This window comes from Quercus robur, chromosome 1 (genome assembly GCF_932294415.1).
Source record: "Quercus robur chromosome 1, dhQueRobu3.1, whole genome shotgun sequence".
In the NCBI taxonomy this organism is placed as follows: Eukaryota; Viridiplantae; Streptophyta; class Magnoliopsida; order Fagales; family Fagaceae; genus Quercus; species Quercus robur.
The window spans coordinates 29,461,822-29,484,755 of NC_065534.1; the positions used below are offsets into that span (position 1 = coordinate 29,461,822).

Genomic DNA, 22,934 nt, shown 5'->3' on the forward strand with positions numbered 1-22,934 from the left:
TTGTTCATGTGTTTCCTATCCTAGGATTAGTTTACCTATATGGTTGAACTAAATTGCTTGCTGGTTAAGTGTTTGAAGTTCACTTGTCTGATTGATATCTCTCTCTGTTAAATACATGGTACTGACTGATTGTGCACATATATTGTTATATGTTGTTGTGGCCTTTTCTGATTGTTCACAGATGGCTCCTTCACCTCAGAAGAAGAAATCTACTGCGAAGAAGGCTGACAAAAGACTTAAGATGGATCCTAGATTGTTTAGGTCAGTTCATCATTTTGAGAGATACAAGGATAACTTCTTGAATGCAGGAATCATTCAAGAGAGATTTGTGGATTTGGATGATTTAAGGCAAACTTTTATTCCCAGTTGTTTTGAAGGAAGAGGATGGGACAAACTTTTAAGTGATTTCCCTTTGGTATGTGAACCTCTGATTAGAGAATTTTATTCAAATGCTGTGATAAAGGAGAATGAGTTAAATTGCTGGGTTAGAGGGAAAGAATTCATCTTGGATGCACATGTCATAGATGATGTACTAGGGCTTGAGGGTTTGGATGATGAGGAGTTTGTCAATTTCAAGGATAGGAGTGTCTCTATTGAAACAGTTCAACAGAGAATAGGTGGGCAGAGAGAAGGGAAGTGTTTGAATACCACTGCCTTTCCAGTGGACATGAGGGTTCTAACCATAATAATGATGTTTAACCTTTATCCTATTAGGAAGTTGACCACAATCAATTGTGCTAGAGCAATTTTTCTGATGGATCTCAAAGAGAAGAACTTCATAGATATAAGTTCCCACATCTTTGACATCATTGTGGATGAGACAAGAACAACATCTAGACCAAAACTGATCTTTCCCAGCCTCCTAATGAGGATATTTCGAAGGAAGGGTGTTCAAATTCCTCAAGACATCAGTCACATGTCCACACCCTCTGCAATCAACAAACTTACCTGCAAAAGGATCAGTGTTAGGCTTCCAGGAGAAGAAGATGAAGGTGATGAAGGAGAGGAAGTCCCAATGGAGACTGATGCAGAGGCAGCAGGGCATGCATCCACCTCAACACCAAGGAGGAGTGGCAAGAGGTCCAGAGCTTCAACTTCTGCAGCTGCACCTCCAGATGCTTTCCAGATCATTCTGGAAAGGCTTGATGGGATCAGGGCAGTCCAGACTGAGCATTCTGACAGAATGAGAGCCATGCAAGACCAGATTGATGTCTTGGCTGCTACACTTGACAGCTTCACAACTCAGCATGACCAGTGACCTTTTGGCCATTCCATGTCAAAAAGGGGGAGAAAGTTCATTGATAATTGAAGCAGAAAAGCAGCTCTTGAGGGGGAGTAATTTGTTGAGGGGGAGTAATTAGTGTTTTTATCAAATTTTTATGTTTTTAATACACTGGGTTTTGGTGTATAACTGTTTCTAACTCTTTTCATATACTCTTGGATAAACTTTTATATATTTTTGATGTTGTTATTCAGGTATTTGTTAGTTTGTACCCATATGCTTTTGTAAGCTTTGAGGGTTTATGTTTTATGCATAGTTTGTAGGCCTTGTGGTATGTACCATGCTTAAGTGCAGCCTTTATGCTATGTGAAATCAGTATTTTAAATCTAAATGTTCAGCATTGTGGTTTATGTACTGTCACTCTTGTGCCCTTGTAGGATTGTTCCTAGATGCATATGCCTTGTGTGCTATGCATTGGTTGAGTGTTGAGCATACAAGTGTCTTGCCTTGTGCTTGTTAACTTGTATGTCTTTGTGTTCATTCCAAGTGTGAATGAACACTGTGATCACTACCTTGTGGTGTTCACTTGGTTGATCAAGCCATGGTTTGTTCATTAACTCCATCTTATGCTTGATCTCTTTTTGCCTGTTTCATATGCATTAATAATTTTCTGCTTACAATGATCATGGTGTATTGTTGTGTTTCAGGAGTTTATGTTCATATGATTCAAGTGCTTCACAGCTTCTAGAATTAGGTGTGAGTGAGTTTTGATCAACTGTTCCCAACTCACATGTTAAGTCTAGAGTCTGTTTTAGGGTTTTGTCACGGAATAGCCAAAGGGGGAGATTGTAAGGTTGAATTTATTCAACCATCTAATTGGCTTTATTCCGTGCCAAATTTGCTTGTAATTCAGCATTTAGTAACCCTGTATTTAGGTGGGATTGTTGTAAGGGTAGTGAGTGAGATAGTGTGAAGATTGCTCAAGAGTGTGCAAGAAAACAGAGAGTCGCGGCTGGGACTCGCGACTGGACTCGCGGCTTCAACCCGCCAGAAGATGCACACGTGCCAAGCATGCTGGAAGATGAACAGTCATGCTAGCTGGAGCACTACAGGACAAAACAGGACAACTGGCCATACGGTTAACTCGCGACTGGAACTCGCGACTTAGTCAAGCCGCGAGGTCAAGCCGCGAGCCACCCCTGTTTGGAAAAACCTGACGTTTCGCATTCCACTCCTCTTCAGTATAAATACCCTTTTAACCCACGATTGAAAGAGAGCTTCCAGAGAGAATTTTGAGAGAGAAACCCTAAAGAAAAACCAGATTGTTTTACCCACAATCTCTACCTTAGAGTCTCATCAAAATCCCTCACTCTCTTCCTCTCCATTGTCAAATCCTTGAGAGGCCTTTATACCAAACCTGGTTCTCACCATTATCATCTCTGTGAGACAGTCGTTTGGAGTTCTGGGAAGCAGTTAGGAAGGAGCCAATCTTTATTGGTTGATGCTACGGTGAAGTAGCGGAATCCGGAAAGCTAGAAAAGAAAAAGGTTCGGCGCAACCTCGTTGGAGCAAGAAGCTTGGAGGGCTTAGGTGCATTGGGTAGATTAGGCTTGGAGGGTCTATTGCTGTCCTTGTATCCCAACTGTATTTTCTAGTGGATTGATTACCGCTTGGAGGGCGGCGGAGAGGTTTTTCGCCGAGGTCTTCGGTTTCCTCTTCGATAACATATCTGGTGTTATCGCTGTGTTTGCATCTTCCTTCCTCTCTATCTCTGCCTTTACATTATCTGCTGTGGTTTATTTTGTTGTGGCTTAGATAGTTGTTTAATCAATACCATGTTGTAGCATATGTTAAGTTTCCGCACACTATTGTTTAACATATTGCGTGTGTTGATTAAATTGGTTTTTGGGGGTCTAAACGTTCAAAAGTGTTTTTGTACACGTTTTTGAACTTTCAACAACAAAATCCAAAGGGCAAACCTAACCCATCAATAATCCAAATACAATTTTAAATAATAAACATGTTAATCAATAAACAATAACCAAAGATTTCATCAACCATAAAACTATGTAACAAACCCAAAGTTATATAAAATAATAATAATAATAACAGTGACAGAGCAATGAACCTATGGAGAACGACAAACCGATGGTAGAGCTTGAGTGGTATGATCAGCGGTGAGAGTGAGTGAAGGTGAGACTTGAGAGTGAGTAAGAGTGGCCGAGTGGGTGAAGGCTGGGGGCTAAGGGTAGAGAATGAGGGGCGGCTGTGAAATAAGAGGAGAGTTAGAGAGTGTGTTAGCTGTTAGGGTTAGACTAAGTTTTGTGTGTGTGTCTAGCTCTCTACCTATCTATCTATCTATCTATCTATCTATATATCTATAAATAAATAAATATATATATATATATATATGTATGTATGTATGTATGTATATTCAGGTTTTTTGGTAATTGTGGTCTAAATAGGTCAGGTCTAGGTTCGAGTTTAGGGTAGGTATCACTAAAACCCGCACTTGACCCAAACCCGCCTCGAGTTTAATTTTAAAGAACCAAACCAAACCCTACTATTTCGCAGTCGGATTGGGTTGAGTACCCGCAGGTCGGGGTGGTTTTTGCCATCCATAGCCCAAGATACTATTTTATATTTAATTTTTAATATATGAGATAAGACTTCAAAACATTCTTAATTACTTGGAAAATTTGATAAAAATAATGCCCAAAATTAATAAGTTTAATTAATAGTTCCTTAATTTTTTTTAAAAAAATAATGATGTTTTTAATCAAGTTCAAATTCTCAATAATCAAATTATAAAATAAAATAAAAAATTATTTTCTAAATAGGTGTTTAGTTTAATTTAAAGTCATTGTCCATCTTCCTTGTTCATTTGTTCTATTGTAGGAAATAATAAAATCATATAGAAAATCCTTAATTAAACTTTGTATTTTAGCAAAGTATCTAACTTCAAGTTTCTAGCATATAAGATTCATTCACTTTCATACTCCAAACAAAGATTTTTCTCTATAAATATTTTTTTTATGTGTTTAATGGTTACCAAATTGATTAATTAAAAATCCCTAAATGAAATATAAAATTAATCAAGTATTATCATTTTTCTCTACTTGGTTACTATTCAAAAAAATTTGTTGACAAAGACTTCAAATTGAAGTGGTTTTAATAAATTTTGGGATTTCAATTACAAAATTAAAAACGCTATATTTTTCTAGACCTTTTATGTAATTTCCCATAATTATTTAAGCTTTGTAGTTGTTAAGGTATTAGTAAATGAGTAAACCTCTCAAGTCTAGAGATGGCAAAAAGCTAAAAACAACCCACTACGCATGATCCACCCTTTCCCCACTCTATTTCGAGCGAATTTTCTCAATCCCAAAAAGGTGATTGGGTAGGGATGTGTTTTGCTCACCCCACCCCGAATATATATATATATATATATATTGATATTTTATTTAATATATATTTAATGTATTTATACATATATTGTATTTTTATCTTAATATATATCCTAGATATAACAGTTTTTTAACATATTCTATTACTATCTTCAAAATATTTGTTTATATTTCTCTCTTGGTAGTCTATTTTTTGATAAGTTTATATCTTAGGACTCCCACGATCTTCATTTCCCTTTATATTTCATCTTTATCGCATTAATATTGAAACTATCTCATTAGGATTAGTAACACATTTCCAACCCATCCCGAACCTGACCTACCTTGCATGGGCCCTAAAAAGGTGACAAGGTGAGGACAAGTCACCCATAATTCAACTTCACCCTACCCCATTGCCATCCCTTAAGTTGTGCATAACATTTCTTAAAGCATTCACGTTAGATTTTGTGAAACTTTAGCCAAATTTGACTTACACAGTACTTTTTTTTTTCCTATTTAACTAACCCTTTTTAATATGGCCAGCATGAGATGCTTTAATTTTTCTCTTTTTCTAATTTTATATATATATATATATATATATATTTTGTCTTTCCTTCTCTTTTTCATGTGAAATGATATCTTTTTCTTGCTCTATACAACAAGAAGTCTCACAACATTTGGCCTCACCCATTACCTCACCCATTAGTGAGGCCCACATTTTGTGAGAGACCCACTACATGTAGCACATACAAGATATACCTTCTCCTTATGCCATGTGACATCATTTTTATTGGATAAACTAAACACCCATAGCAAGTTTAACGTAAAATATGAACCAAGTAGCTGTTGATGCAAATAGAATATAACTTCAAGGGGATAAAATCCAAATTCTAAAACTTCAAGGTATAAAATCTAAAGGCTTCCAAATTTCAAGAGTGATGTTTGCACTCTAGCACTCTAGCCTTCTTGGTTCATGCACCAAAGTGAGGAAACTTATAATAGTATTAGTTATGTATTCTTTAGGAAGTACAGACACTTTATTTGAGGTATTGTACTTATGTCGAACACAAGATACTTTTGCATACATATCCCACCCATGTCTTTTTCTTTTTTCTTTTTCTGGAAAAATTGCAAAACATTACTGGGACATGGAATGGACACAACTTTATAAAATCGTAAAAAGAAACTTTGTTAGGAAGAAAGTGTGGGCCTGAAAACTAGTAATTTTACTACAACGATAATTTCCATAACTTTTGCCAAAATTCGCATAAGTGGTTAGTAGTAAGTGGTAGAAAAAATATGATAAGCTCATGTGGGACCACAATTCCAATACTCACAAGTCACCATGTGAACCAAAGTTCTCTCCCAAGTAGGAGCCCCTCTTTCTCGTCTTCCTTAGTTGAGTCACCCCTCCCTTTCTTTCATCGGTAGGGTTATTATTCCTAGAGCTTTGTCTCCCTTTCTCTCCCAACACTGCCATGGATCACACGATGGTGGAAGGGCTGTCCAATCTCCACCTCATAAAAGAGGAAAAAGAAGAAATATCCATTAAATCGAGATGCAAATCAGATTTATTGGAAGAATGCTCTCTTAGCCTCTTCAATCCTCTACTGGCGGAGAAAAATCAAAACCTAAGAGTGCTAAAGAACACGCTGCGGATGGCATGGAAGATTGGTTCAGATTTACAGATCGTGAATGTGGGAAATAACATTTTGTAGTTCAAATTCAGGTCTGAGTATCAAATGAAGTGGGTTGAATAGAATAGGTCGTGGAACTTCAACAACAACTTGTTGTTGCTGTGCAGGTGGAGAAGGGGGCTCTCGGCTACAAATATAAGCTTTACCCACTCCCCTTTTTGGGTTCAAATATGGGGACTCCCCTTTGAACTCATGTTAGATAAGGTTGGTAAGGAGCTCGGCAACAACATAGGGAAATTCATTGAAGTAGACTAGCGAACAAGACAGTCAGACCGAGCAAAATTTATGAGAATTAGAGTGGATCTCCAATTAGACAAGCCACTTAGAAGAGGGGGTAAGGTTGCTAGTGTTGAAGGAGAAAAATTCTGGGTAAGCTTTAGATTTGAAAGGCTTCCAACCTTTTGCTTTCAATGCGGTAGGCTGGGTCAGGATGAGAAGCATTGCAAAGAGCTTCCAGACCACCAAAATCCCAAGCAATATGGTGACTGGCTCCGAGCTCAAGGAAATTCAAAGATAGGTATGGAAAGATTAAGGTCAACCAGAAGTGAAGACTGAGAAGGTGGTAGTGAGGACAAGTTCGAAGGTAACGAAAATGCCACAACGAAACTTTCCTTTGCTTCAATGTCCGACAACGGTGATGGTCATTCAGGCAACAAGGGAAATCAGAAAATTTCAAATTCAAGAAGCACCGAGAGGCATGATGTCAGGGAGGGAGACAGGAAACAGGGCGTCACACATGTCTCATCTTCTCGGATGGAACAGGTCACTGATGAAGTGTCAGAAGCATCGTGACCTGAACAACTTCCCATCCACTGGTTTCCAGCACGATTTGAAAGAGAATAAAGGTGTACATGACGTGCTTTTGCTAGTGGGCCAGCAAGCCCATTCAGAGAAAGAGGCAATGGAAGGCAGCAGCCCAATTAAGCCCATAGCTGACCAAAATGAAGAAAAGGAATGCAAGCTTGAACCCACGGGCCAAGGGATAGAAAGGAAAATAATATCAGAAGCCCAATGGAAAAGAATTGCAATGGAGAAAGGAAAGAATAAAAACCCAAAATCTGAGGCCCAGCCCTTAAGCATTGGATCCAAGAGGGTGGGAAAATTAGTTTTTAAAGAAGAAACAAACGTTTCACAAAAGAAACAATGCTCAGCAACAACTAAAGACCAAAACCTACATGGTGAGGGATCGGCGATGGCTGCAAGGTAACGCCGCCAGGAGCCATGAATCTCATAAGTTGGAACTACTAGGGACTTGGGAACCCCTGGTCAGTGCGAGCGTTGCACGACATGGTACGACGATGAAATCCCAAAATGGTGTTTCTGATTGAGACAAAAGCAAAAACTCAGCGAATAGAAAGAATAAAAAACAAAATTAGGCTGGCAAACGGTCTTATAGTTCCTTGTGTAGGCAAAAGAGGAGGACTAGCCTTGTTGTGGGCTAGAGAGATTGATCTGGAAATTAAGAGCTACTCTCAAAACCACATAGATGCTATAATCAATGACACAGAGAAAAGTTTCAAATGGAGGCTGGCGGGCTTCTATGGCCATCCGGAGACCCACCGAAGGTATGAATCCTGACACCTTCTAGCTTTCCTGAATAATCAATTACACCTCCCATGGTTATGCCTAGGAGATTTCAATGAATTATTGTCTAACACTGAAAAGTCAGGGGGGGGGGGGGTATCCGGTCTCAACAACAAATGGATGGGTTTAGAAAGGTGGTTGATTACTATGTTTTTCAAGACTTAGGCTACTGTGGCTTTGACTTTACTTGGTGTAACATGCAAGGAGGGGAAAACAAAATATATTTGAGATTAGATAAAGCCCTTGCCAACCCAGAGTGGACCAAAAATTTTGGGGGAATGAAAGTGCATCATTTGGTTGATTCAACATCTGATCACAGTGCCTTGCTTCTATTTGATTCAACAGTCCAACACCAAACTTGAGCAAAGCACTTCCATTTTGAAGCAATGTGGTCAAAGAATGTAGAATGTAAGGCTATTATTGAAAACTCTTGGGGGATGGGATTTGATCTCAACACTCCAAAGGGAGCCATGGCTAATCTTAGTAGCTGTGATGCAAAACTGAAGAATTGGAGTTGTAAAGTGTTTGGGCAGATTCCAAAGAAGGTCCAGACAAAAAGAAATGCACCGAACTCCCTGACCTTACAAGACAAGGATGGAATGTTAAGCACTGAGATTAATTGTTTAAGAAAGGAAATCAATGACCTCCTTGATGATGAGGAGATTTACTAGGGACAAAGAGCCAAAACTCACTGGCTTAAAGAAGGCGACAAAAACACCAGGTTCTTCCATGCGCAAGCTTCTGAATGATGCAAGCAGAACAAGATTATGGGAATTTGGGATAGCCAAGGCAAATGGTGTGATGGAAAGGATAGTATAGCTCAAGCTGCCATTAACTATTTTGAAAACATTTACAAAAAGGACAAGTAGATGAAGTAATTACTGCTATTCCTACACAGGTGACCGAAGACATGAATGAAAGCCTAAACAGGAATTTCACTAAAAAGGAGGTTGCCACTGCTCTCAAACAGATCCACCCCACTAAAGCGCCTGGCCTCAATGGTATGTCTACTATTTTTTACCAAAAATATTGGAGCATTGTGGGATGTAGCATTACTAATATGGTTCTAAATGTTCTCAATAGTAATATGTCTATGGCAAGCCTTAACAACACAAACATTGCCCTCATCCGCAAAGTAAATAACCCCAAAAAGATGACTGATTTCCAACCCATAAGCCTGTGTAATGTAGTATATAAGCTCATATCTAAAACTATTGCCAATAGATTTAAGGCTCTTCTCCCTCACATCATCTCAAAGAACCAAAGTGCTTTCATTATTGATAGACTAATCACTGACAATGTACTTGTGGCTTTTGAGTTAATGCACTTTTGGAATCACAGAAATGCAAGAAAGGATGGCTATATGGCTGCCAAACTCGATATGAGTAAGGTGTTTGATAGAGTCGAGTAGTGCTTTATACAGGGGGTCATGGAGAAACTGGGGTTCATCTCAAAGTGGGTAAATCTTGTAATGAGGTGCATTATTTCTGTCTCATATTCAGTTATTATAAATGGGGTTGCTTGTAGGAACATCATGCCTACATGAGGGCTTAGGCAAGGGGACCCCTTCTCCCTGACTCTTTTCCTCTTTTGTATTGAGGGGCTTTCTGCACTCATCCATGAGGCAACCCGAAACCAGTTTTTGACAGGCATTTCTATTTGTAAAGGCTGCCTAAAAGTCACCCACCTTCTCTTTGCGGATGACAACATTCTTTTCTACAAAGCCAGTGCGAGGGAAAGCCGGGAGTTAAAGCATATCCTTCAAAAATATGAGGGAGCCTCGGGCCAGAAAATTAACACTTACAAGTCCTCAGTCTTCTTCAATCCCAATACTGCACAAGAAGCCAAGGAGGAGACCTTTGCTACCCTAGGCCCTATGTAGGATTCTAGACACACAAAATACCTGGGCCTCCCATTTTTCATTAGAAGATCGAAGAAGCAAGTGTTTTCTATCCTAAAAGAGAGGATTAGGCAGAAGCTAGTTAGCTGGAAGGGCAAACTTCTCTCTATGGGAGGGAAAGAAATCCTCATAAAAGTGGTAGCACAAGCAATTCCCACATACACTATGGGTTGCTTCCTTCTTTCCCAATGCTTATGTGATGAAATAGAAAGCATGATAAGGAACTTCTGGTGGAGCTAAAGGCAGCAAGAAACTAAAATGTTTTGGGTTAGCTAGAAAACAATGTGTAAGCTGAAAGCTTATGGAGGCATAGGTTTTAGGAATTTGTAAGCTTTCAACAAAGCAATGCTCACAAAGCAATTATGGTGAATCCTCCAAAACCTAAACTCTCTAGTGGCAAGGGTTCTCAAATCTAGATACTTCCCCACTAGAGATATTCTAAATGCTAAACTGGGAAGTTCCCCATCATACTCTTGGAGAAGCATCCACCATAGCCTTGATGTAATAAGGAAAGGAACTTGATGGAGAGTGGGCAATGGGAAATTAATCCATATCTGGGATGACAAATGTCTGCCAACCCCATCTACCTACAAGGTCATCTCACCCCTAAATGCTAATCCCCAATTCCCAATGGTCTCTTCTCTCATCAATCCAATGACAAAATGGTGGAGAGTAGACATGATAAGAGCAACTTTCCTTCCCTTTGAAGCTGATTCAATCCTAAAGATTCCTTTAAGTCACAACCTTCTAAAAGACAAAATAATCTAAATAGGGAACAACCCTGGAGATTTCACTGTCAAAAGTGCTTACCATATAGCCTACAATTTGCTAAAGACAAAGGAGAAAGAAGAATGCTCAAATGAAGACCCTTGCAAACCGGTTTGGAGAAAGCCTTGGCACCTTAATCTCCCAACAAAAATCAAGATTTTTGCTTGGAGAGCATGTGTCAATGGTCTCCCTACAATGGAAGCCATACACTGCAAAGGGATATCTCAAAATAAGGACTGTCTTGTTTGTGGTAGTGAAGCCAAAACTTTAGACGATGCCCTTCTCAACTATGTCTTTTCATCCTCGGTCTAGTGTCTTTGGCCAGAAAACCCAATACGCACTCATGGCATCAAAAAGTCCTTCTTAGATTCTGCAATCTTCATTCTTTCTCATGCAACACTTCAAGACTTGGAGCTCTTCTTTGCCATTGCTTAGGCTATATGGTCCAACAAAAGCAAGATTGTGCATAAGGACTGTGGTCTTCCTCCTCCTCAAGTACGGCAATTGGCAAAAACTGTTGCAGAGGACTATGTTAGCTTTGCCACTTGGGATCTCGGCCAAATTAGAACCTGCCCATCCAGCTGGGTTCCTCCTCCCCCAGGATTCCATAAAATAAATGTTGATAGGGCATCATCATAGTATGATAGTTTCTCAAGTGTTGGAGTTGTCATTAGAGATTGTAAAGGTTGTGTTGTGACTGCTCTTTGTAAACCCCTTCAAGCTTGCTTTCCTATTAAGCTAACGGAGATCATTGCTCTGGAGCATGGTGTTCTTTCAGCAAAATTTAGTGCAAGATTACATGATGACAATAGATGTCACTATTAGCTGAGCATTCACATCAGCTGTAGAAATTTTTTTCTAGAATATATGTTTTTTTTTTAATTTTACATATTTATTTTCAAAATACACCATATTAGATTATTTATTTTACAATACATTTTATTAAATTTTTTTTTTTTTTAAGTTGTTTCTCTATTTTATACACAACAACAACCATTTACTCTCTTTCTTTGTCCACGGGACATGTAAAGAAAGAATACAAAATCAAATATAAAATCAATACTATTAACGTAAATTTATACAATTATTATAGTAGCAATGCATATTTACACCATTTTGACTTAAAATGTGGGTAATTTTTGGACAAAAAATTGTAAATATAACACATTTTTTTATCGTACACCTTCCGATGAGTCACAACCATAATGCCCAGTTTGTTTGTTTCTCTCGGTGCCACAAACTAGTAATTAAAGTCCTAATAGCTTTGCCATATCATCTATTGACCAATTTTGTTGGTGCCGATCTACTTCTTCAGGCAATATATATACCAATATAAATATAACCCATTCGGAGAAGTGGAAAACACTACTAGTTACAGCAAACACTGTAGCGACAAAGATAGATAAATGGCAGGGCAAGAAATGGGTAACAGAGAAAGCAGGTGGTCTCTTCAAGGAATTGAAGTTCATGAATCATGATTACCATGACAAAAATTATATTCTCTGTTTTGTAGTATCTAAGCAATGAAAAATTTTTGGAGGCTGTTATCTCTCAAACCCCTCTCGGACGTATTGGAGAGCCAAAGGAGGTTTCTTCTTTGGTGGCATTCCTATGCCTACCTGTATCTTCTTACATAACTGGTCAGACTATTTGAGTTGATGAAGGGATTACTGTGAATGGCTTCAGCTTCTCATGAGCAGTAGAAAATGATGTTCAGACACAACTCATTGGAATATGTTTTTGGTACTCCATCAAGGAATGTTTGTAAACCCAGGAATAAGGGCATGACTACAACTATTGTTAAGCAAAGTAAATAAATTAATACAGTTAACTAGTTCTGTTCATAATTGGGGGGAAAAAAGGAATGTAGTAAGTGTGATGCACAAACCTCTCTCCTTGGCATTTTCTAAATTCTTATCTTGTATACTTAAATTTATAAATACAATGCATATATGTGTTTTTTTTTTTTTTTTTTTTTTTGAGAAGAACAATGCATATATGTTCCAAGTGAGCGAGTGACAATTTATTCAAACATAACTAATGCTTTTATTTATTGGTATCATATTCATTCAGTCCTCATGGCTTCCAACTCTTCCTCCTCCTCTTCATCCACTATCAATCCAATCGAAACCTTTCTAACTAATTAAGTGAGTCAATACCACACTAGATGTCATTTCGATTTAACTAAAAAGAAAAAGTATTTCAATACTAATTAATATCAATGTATTTTTTATAAATATATATAATTTTATAAACGGAATATATAAACCTAATACTTATATAATTATAAGTATTAGAAAAATGAATTTAGATAAAAATTCCCCCAAAATAATACATATATATTATTTTGTCGTTTGCATTATCAATGTTCTGTTCTTTAGTAAATTATAGATTATATACATGTTAAGGAATATGTTTTGATTTCTTAGTTTGGTTGTTGTATTTTAGTTTGATCTGAATAAAAAAGTTGAATTGATAAAATAAAAGATGCATTAATCTGATTGAATGTTGAAAAGTTTTGGAATTGAGTTTATGTGATAGGCTGTGCACTTAGAATCAAGAGTGTGTACGCATGCCTAATAACCTGCGCTCATAACTTCATCCTTGTGTATGCAACCTAAACCCAAATTAGGCAAAATATATGTTTTAATGGTACGGTTTTAATGTGACTTTGTTGATTGTGAACCTCTAAGATTAGGGTTATAAATGATAAATTATTTCCCACGATTTAGTCCTTACTTTTCCATAATAACTTGATTTGAATATGTTTAGAATAGGATTCTCACTAATGAATGTAAGTTTTATTTGATTTGTTTCCAATTTGATAACAAATTTGACTTGGTAATTAGATTTTATTAACTTGTAACCCATATGCATATATGGATATACTTAAAAGATATACATTAAGATGTATAGTATAATTCTTACATATATAATTTAAATATTATTGATAATCATTCTTGTGGGGACCGGCCCAGAATAACAAGTTGGCTGGGCCTTGGGCCCGTCCGAGGACCATTCTGTCCAAGAAGACATCGCGGCCCATAATCCTTGCCTAATCCAATTGGGGCGAAGAAAACACGTCCGAGGAGTAATTCCTCCTCGGACATTCCAAAGTCCAGGTCAATGATGCATCCCAGTAACTGTAGCCCTCACTCCAAACACGTAAGAAGAAAGAAGACTCAAAATATCCCAACAAAGGCTGTCACCACCACATTAAATGCACCACAACTACTTTCCTGGCCACATTAATGGAGAGAAAACCCCTGAACAGTGTTACCTTGGTCACTGCAACTCACAAAGAACTGGTAAGGGCGTCTGATGGGACAGGTGCTCAAGTGGGGGATTGGATGATCAACAAGTGTAGGGCCCAAATGATAAAAAAAGGGCCTATATAATATGTAAGAGTCCCTCAGAAGGGGAGGACGAAAAAAGAGGGGAGAGAAGAGAGAAAAAGCAAGGATTCATTGTATGAATGCATAGCCATGAATAAAACTTCCACTTTCATATCCATTTTCTTGATTCACGTTTCTACATCTGCTAAGAACATGCAACGAACCGTCTAAGTCAACTGAAACCGAGTTCTTCAGCCCATACTCTACAAAATTCATTGTGTGGGACTTCTTGGGTCAGGGCCTGATCGTCCAGGTCCGGGTTAACCAAAATCGTGTCCCTACAATTCTTATATTCTTTTTAACTCTTTAAAAAATCTTGTAAGAATATTACTAGATAGAAAATGTAAATAGTACATTTTTTTAAAAAAAAATTAAATTTTTTTCTATTCATTAATTCTAAACTCTTCAGTTTTTGTATATAATAACTAACTAGGATAAATATTTATGATGTGATCCCACATTTGACTTCAAAATTAAGAAATAAAACTCTCTCTAAAAATAAATAATTTATAACACATAGCGTGACATTGGAGTTCAATTGTACAATCTAATTGAATTTTCTCTAAATTTTGCCTATTAATATATATATATATATATATAAATTTTCCTTTTGTGCTATGATATTTTTTTATGTGATGTGTTTCATTAATGCACAATTGTGATAAGCCCATTAGGGGATTTCTAGATTGATTGAGATTATGGAACACAATGAGTGGAGGTTGGTCCATGGGCTAGGCGGGCTTAGGTGCATAATACTTTTCCAAGCTATAACCAAATTTTAGATCTAGAATTTGGTGCACAAACCTCTATAAGGTGCCCAAGTTGGTTTCTATACCTAAATTAGGTAGCAACTCTCATTTCTCTGCATTTTAGCCCACTTGGATGTGGCATACTCCCAATGGCAACATCCCATGTATAAGGTAGTGAGCCCACGTTGATGCAACAATTGGTAAATAAATTTCTTAGTTAATTTTTTATCTTACATTTATATGTTGATATATTATTTTATAAAGTAAAGTAATTAAATATATAGAATTCCTAATATCACTCAAATTTATGAATGATTGTGATGTGATGTGCTTTAACAACAAGCATTCCTTTGCCTCTAGAGTTTTGACCAACTTTTGGCGCAAATAACCAAAACAGAGTAGAATTGCATCATGGTTTTAAAAATTAGAATGGTCAAAGAATCGAAATTATTAGTTTTTCCGATTCCTGACCGATTTTTACCAGATCGATTCTGGATTTAGTTCTCAGTTCAACTGGTTGAACCTGTTGCTTTGGTTTGAGTTTTAAAACAGTAATTTTAATTCAAAATTTGTATGACGACACAATATTTTTCATAATTTCTCTGGTAAAAACTAGTATAGCCTATAATAAATTATGCAGAATAAAATTGGTATTAATGATAAATCGAATTGAAAATGATGTTCCACCTATATGTTTGACCACATGCACTCTACTTCTACATACCCGTAAATATTATTGATTCAAAACTTCATCACGGGTGACAAAAGGAGAGATGTCTTCAGGCACCTACTCCAACCAAAATTGAGATTCCAACAAACTTTTTGCTTTTTTTTACTAACTGGTGAGCTACTGAATTACCAAGCGTCTGAGAAAAAGAAATAAAACTAAAATCACTCGCTGCTAACCGAGAGTCTTCAATACCCCGCCCAACAGCATCCTTCGGAGTTAATATAATCAGTGGCCCTTTCATACAGCATGTAGGTGGAACAATATATGTTTTTTTTGCTGAATGGTGGAACAATATATGTTAGTGGTAGGTCCCTGAGTGAAATATATATAATGGCGTCTTAATCTTCTTTTCCATTATTTTTCTCAAATAAAATAAATAAAAAAATTCAATTATTGAGCAAAGATTTAAAAGTCAAAAGTACCGAATATCTTAATACAGATTTGATCATTGTGAATCTATGATATGACTGAAATGCTGGAAATCATTAACGCATATTCGCAAAAAGAAACATAGTTGGCAGTGGCGGAGCCACGTCCCCAAAACTTTTCCGCTTTGCCCCCCAAAATTTTTTATTTAAAAAAATATCTTAAATAATTTGAAGATTCTTAAATAATTGTCATTTTGGCCTCCCATCTCTGATAATATACATATATAAAGCCTAAAAATAAATACAATTTTCATTTCAATAAAATATAATCTACAAATACATGTAAACAAATTACAATAATTACACATTTAATATCTTTAAAACAAATACAAGTATTTTAACAATCACCTCAACAAATTAGGCCAAAAAAACAATTGTCTCAACAAATAAAAGAGAAAAAAAATTCTAATTTTCATCTCAATGTATCTAGCGCTTACTTGTACACGGCCAAAAAAATTGAAAAGTCTGAAACTTTGTCTCTCCCACACGCCGCCACACAGTTGCAGCAGTCTTGCAGTTGTAGAACAGAAAAAATCTTTCAACAGGTGACTCTCTCTCTCTCTCTCTCGCTCTCTCTATCTCCGTTGAGGACTTGGGCTTTGCATTCTTCTTCTTTTTCTTCTTTCAGTTCTTTCTCTTTGCCTTCAGCCTCCTTCAGTCCTTCTCACCACAACCACTGCACTGCCTTTGCCCTCTTCTTCTTTCTTTCTTTTTTATTTTTTCAGATTTTAGTTCTTTGCTTTTCATCCCTTTGTTTGAAAGTAAAATTTTTGTCTCTTTGTTTAAAGGTAAAGGTTTTGTCTCTTTGTTCTGCACTTTCCAGAATTGCAATAGTTAAATATATGTACTGTGTTCAATTTTTCTTGGGTAAACGTGATATGTGTTGAATTTAGACCATAAAAAGTGACTAATTTTGTCCCTTTCTCATTACAATTGTCAATAAACTACTGCTGTGGACCCCTCAATTTGTGACTCAATTTTGTGAAGCTTCTTTGCTTGTGCTTGTGCTGTGTCACCGTGTGCTCCATGTATTTGTTTTTATTTTTTATTTTTTTTCATTGCTTTCTTTTTTAAATTTCTTATAATATATTATTTATTATTATAATAATCAATATATTATAGACAATATATATATTCATGTATTTAGTTGTTGTTTATTCTATATAAATATATATATATATATTCATGATTGTTTAATTTTAATTAAATATACTTTGGTTTATATATACTCAGTTATGAAATATTGTATATTACTATTTTACATTTCATACACATAAAAAAAAAATTTATACATAGTCCTCCAAATATAAATTCCTGGTCCCAGCACTGATAGTTGGGAAAAAAGTGTGGACATTAAAAAAAACCTGGGTTGCGCTGCCCGTGTATGTCTCCATCAGTCCATTGTCTTGTGCAAAACAGGAAAGACAAATTGAGTGCGAGGTTACAAGATGACAGTCTATGTGACACTAGCTGAGACAACCTTGATGCTCAGTTTGTTTGTTTCTCTCAGTATCAAAAACTCCTCCCCATAGCTTTCCCTTATCAGTGTCTATTAATATATTGGTATCGGTATTCTACTTCGGAGAAGTGGAAAAAGACTGGTTATTGCATAGAGAGAGAGAGAGAGAGAGAGAGAGAGAGAGAGATAAATGGCCCGGGAAGAAACTGGAAACAGAGGAAGCAGGTGGTCTCTTCAAGGAATGACAGCCCTTGTTACCGGTGGAACCAAAGGAATCGGGTTCTAATTTCTCTGCCTATGCCTTTCTTTTTCCTTCCGTTTTTATAGCATTTTTTTTTTTTTTTTGAGGGGGATTCTGTTTTTACTTTTTATAGCTTGGAATTCTTATTAAATATTTCTTGATATAGATAAATAAATTATAAATAGCCACATTTATAGAATTGTTGCAACTTTTTAAAAATGTTTGATTGGATGAAAAAGCAAGAGAAGATGGTGGAAAAAAGTTATTTCTAGATATATTTCTAGGTATAGATAAATAAATTATAAATGGCCACATTTATAGAATTGTTGTAACTTTTTTAAAAAGTTGATTGGATGAAAAAGCAAGAGAAGAAGGTGGAAAAAAGTTTCTCTCCGAATTAGTTTAGAGAGAAACTCTACTCTTCAAACTTTTCGTATATCTCTTTTTTTTGTGAATTTTGAAAATTTAATCGTTCAGTTTCGTATTCTCTATGATTTTAACATGCATATCAAATTTCGTTCAAATCAAATATTATTTACTATTAAATCAATAAACCTAATTTTTATACACAATTTTAGATCACAAAAACTTGAAATTTTAACATTTGTTTAATGGCAAAGCAATTAATCTTTGATCTTATTGAAATTTTGCAAACATGAAGGATATAATAAAAACATGCAATCCAACGTTTAGATTTTCAAAATTCACAATTAATATAAATATTTCATAGTGTTTCTCCAAAGTAGTTTAGAGAAAAACTTTGTTTGCCTCCCTACGGTATTATTTTCTTTTTTCTTTTTTCTTTTTTTTACGATCAATTTAGGACGAAATTTGACTGTAGATATTCGACTGCCAGTAGTAGTTGCGTGAACCACTTGCAGATATTTTGGTTGGATTTTATGTTTGCATAATTGGTTTTGTAGCTTCAATTAAAGCTTACTTGTTTATTAGGATTAATTTGTTGTTTATTTATTTGGCTAAATATCCTACCTGTTATTAGGAAGGACGTCTGGATTATACCATTTATTTCTACAATATGAGTTTATGACTTTGACCCAACAAGATTTGTGGGTAAAATAAAAAAGATCCAGTTATCGAGTGCCCGTAATCATAAGGCATTTGTTAATTGACTATTTTAGGAAAGTTTTAATATCACTTTTATGATAAATATTAAAAAATCAATTACTTTTTTCTTATACTATAAAAATTTTCTAAAAATACTTCCTAAACTATTGCCCTAAAATGTTTTTTAAACATTTTCCAATAAAACATCACTCATTAAGTTTGGGGTAATTTTAGACACTTATGAGCATTCGCATCTGGGTATCTGAAACAATATCTATTTTACACATTAAAAAATTATTTTATCTATTTTACCATACCATTTTACAACCCACCATACGTTTCATTTCTTATTTTTCAACACTATTCACTTATTTATCATTTCTCTCTCATCCTCTCCAACTCTTTCTCTCTCTTCCACTCCGTTTTTATCTCTTCCTTTGAAACAAACCAAACAACACAACAACACTCAGCTAACCCACACCCAAACCAACAAGCAAGCCCACAACCATTGACCAACCCAAATCACACCACCGACCACCACAACCACCGATTCAAACTAAAACTTAAACCCAAAACACAAACTACCCGCCCTTGCAAACAAAAGCAAAAACTCTCAAAAATTGAAACTCAAACAAACCCCTAGCAGCAACCGAAACTCAAAAAATCACTAGAACAAGCCCAACAACCACCAAAACCAAGCCCAGCACCACAAATTTAACCACTAATTTAAACCTAACACGCCTATTTAAACCCATAAACCACTAATTCAGACCTAACCCACCGATTTAAACCCATAAACCATTGATTCAGCCACCTATTCAAAACTAACCCACCGATTTAAATTCATGAACCACTAATTCAAACACACCCTACAATCGCAAGCAAAACCTAGTTGATCCATCATCGTTACCACCACCATGCTTTCACCTTTGGTCCTAGAAGCTGCCGCCTATTATACCAAAGAGAGACCAAGATTTTGGTTTGGTGCGAGAGAGAGAGAGAGAGAGAGAGAGAGGGCCTAGAGAAATGTGAGAGACTGAAGAGAGAGATGAGATGTTTTAAATTTATTTAGGAAGAGAGAGAGAATAAAATAATATATATCAAAATACAAACACAACTAAAATAATTCTTATCTTTAAGAAGTTATTGATCACGGTTGCTAAAAAACTCTAGTAATAGCCATCGAGGTAAACCAGGTTTTGGGCAAGTGGATCTAAAATAGCAATTTGGGGGGGGGGGGGGGGGGGTGTTGTTGCTCTAACATAGAATTTTCAAAAGTATCCACATTATCCCTTAAACACAAACTGCATCTAACTTTGTTCGAGCTCTTTTTCTCAAAAACTAATTTTATCACAAATCACAATGAAATTTCATAGTAATTGTATTGTGGCAATTATAAGCACAAGGTAATGTCTAGATAATAAATAGTTAATAAATAACAATCAAGGATGAAAAAGAAAGTAGAAGAAGATTTGAAGGAGCATGAGAAATTTCAAACAATATTAAATGTGGTTTGTCCCTAGGGAACAAATTGCATCTAACTTTGTTCGAGCTCTTTTTCTCAAAAACTAATTTTATCACAAATCACAATGAAATTTCATAGTAATTGTATTGTGGCAATTATAAGCACAAGGTAATGTCTAGATAATAAATAGTTAATAAATAACAATCAAGGATGAAAAAGAAAGTAGAAGAAGATTTGAAGGAGCATGAGAAATTTCAAACAATATTAAATGTGGTTTGTCCCTAGGGAACAAATTAGATATTTATCAAGAGTTTGGGTAATGTTGCATTAGTCTAATCCTATTGGGTGAGTTTTCAATTCTATCCAAGATCTATTTATTTTCTCATTCGAAAATGAAAAGAATAATACATTCTTGGTAGATCAACAACAAGGGAATCACTTTTAAACACTCCGAATATTGTCATAATCATTCTCGATCAGCTAGTAAGTTAATGTATTGCAATGAATTATAACCTTTAGTTTTGCCAATAATTTAATGATACCAAAAAAAAAAAAAAAAAATCCTCTTAGTAAGGTTTGTATCCAAGTTTAGTCCCTCTATCTTACACTTAGTAAGAAATACAGTAACCAAACCATATTAACCTAAAATAGTTAAACATAAAAATTCATCAATCTAAAGAATTAAATATCCACTAAAAGAAAGAATATATATATATATATATATAGAGAGAGAGAGAGAGAGAGAGAGAGAGAGAGAGTATTCACCTTTTTGTGTGAGCAAGATATGGATTGAGTGGAAGAGAAAATAACAAATTTTTATAGTAAAACAATGGAGAGAAGAAGTGTGAAAATAAAAGGAAGATGAAGGGATAGAAAAGTTGTAAGGTTAGGGTATAAAGTAGAAGGGAGATAAAAAGGTAAAAGTAACTAAATGTTGGAGAATGTGTAATTGTAAAGTGGTAAATTAACAAGGACAAAAATATTTAAAAAGGAGAGAGAAAATATCGAACATAGCTTGATGATATGGCGCTGATGTGGCTTAACAAGAGTGCAGTAACATTAAACACTACGCTTTAGCTTTTAGATATATTTAGACATAGATTTTGTGAAATTCTACTATGAAAGTTAATTATACTGAGCCCAATCCATGCCCTTCAATTTGTACAACATAATTGTTAAATACCATACTTTGAACTAATATATTGTTGGGCTATGTGGAGTTTGGTTTGTGTTCGATTCGGTATTTGACCCTGCCTAAATTGGAGGCGTTACGACTTTAAATGAGACATTTTCTAAGACTTAGTCCAAGGAGTGGAGGTTTGCCCAATTTGACCCTATAGTTTTGGGGTATTTGTAGGTCACTACAAATTAGGTTTGATGATTGTATTGAAAACCATCCTTCACTGTCGCCTTTATATTTTTTTCTCCTTGCTGCAACTCTATGGACATAGGTACATTATCGAATCACGTATATCTTGTGTCATGTGATAGTTTTCTTGGCTCATATTTTTTCCTCTATTTTTCATTTCTCACAAGTTGAGGAATAATTAGGTTAAATTCCTAACATATATTGATGAAACCAAATTAATTTTGAACTCTTTCTCTTAGTGGTTTGTAAGCCATACTTTTAGGAAGGTTAATTTTGTTAACCATGATATAGTTAAATGTGTTCTTTTGTTTGGTCTTGAGATAGAGAAGGGACTATCCCTCCCCCTGTAATTTGTTTCTAATTCTCTGCTTTCATTGAATATTACATGTTTACCTAGAAAAAAAAAATCACTAAATACAATAGAATACACATTATTCAGTTTTTCTTTTTATTTGCTATTATTTACTACTACGTGTTGTGACTAGATATGCTGTTGTTGAGGAATTGGCAAGCCTGGGGGCGACTGTACATACATGCTCTCGAAATGAGGCCCAACTCAATGAATGTTTACATGAGTGGAATATGAAGGGATTCCGAGTCACTGGTTCAATCTGTGATGCAGTGTCTCGAACCCAACGAGAGGAGCTAATGAGCACAGTCTCCTACATGTTTAATGGCAAACTCAACATCCTTGTAAGTACTTTATTTCCTCTACATCACTGCCTTTTGCGTGGCATTTGAAAGCATACTCCAAAAATGATGTATTGCAAATGATCATTTTACATTCTTTTCTACACTAAAATCTTCGATTTCATTTTTAGAAGATCAATCTTTGATGAACAATTTAAATGGCATTGGAATATTACTTGGCCAGAGCCGCTTCAGTTGTGCTTTTGCAGTTGATACATTCAATTTATAGTTAATCTAATACGGTTTTAGATAAACAATGTGGGAACGGCCACATTAAAACCGACCTTGGAGTACACAGCTGAAGATTTCTCATTTCTCATATCTACCAATCTTGAATCTGCATATCACATGTGCCAACTTGCTTATCCTCTTCTGAAAGCTTCAGAAGCAGGAAGCATTGTTTTCATTTCTTCGGTTGCTGGTGTAGTAGCCACAAGTACTGGAGGATCTATATATAGTGCAGCTAAAGGTAATTTCTTTGTGCTATTTAACTTTTAATTGCAAGCTTATGGGTTATAAATTTTAGCTTTAGGACTGTACACCGAATAATGCGATCAGCTTCTGTCTGATATTTATTTGAAGGAGCGATCAATCAACTTGCAAAAAATTTGGCATGTGAGTGGGCAAAGGATAACATAAGGAGTAACTCTGTTGCGCCATGGTTTATCAAAACTCCCCTGGCTGAAACTGTAAGTGTACTAGTGCTTGAAGATTGTTAAAATCTGGTCATTGTTGAATGTCTTAGGGAAGAACTTCATGAATCATGATAACCATGACAATTTATAT

At 35.8% G+C, this 22,934-nt stretch overlaps 1 protein-coding gene across 4 annotated transcripts in view; it reads left to right on the top strand.

Annotated features, from left to right (window-relative positions):
* The window catches only part of LOC126728701 (tropinone reductase homolog At5g06060-like), an 85,854-nt gene that overhangs the window by 30,656 nt on the left and 32,264 nt on the right, over positions 1–22,934 (top strand). Inside the window, exons 1-4 of one of the 4 annotated variants that reach the window (XM_050434496.1) lie at positions 17,213–17,597; positions 21,944–22,151; positions 22,398–22,617; positions 22,731–22,837. The exons of 1 other annotated variant lie outside the window; for it this stretch is intronic. In XM_050434496.1, the coding sequence (XP_050290453.1) occupies positions 17,509–17,597; positions 21,944–22,151; positions 22,398–22,617; positions 22,731–22,837 (624 nt within the window). In that variant the 5' untranslated portion in view covers positions 17,213–17,508. Of the gene's footprint in view, positions 1–12,070; positions 12,146–17,212; positions 17,598–21,943; positions 22,152–22,397; positions 22,618–22,730; positions 22,838–22,934 lie in introns of those variants that run through there. 2 more of the 4 variants (XM_050434501.1, XM_050434508.1) reach the window with 2 other exon arrangements.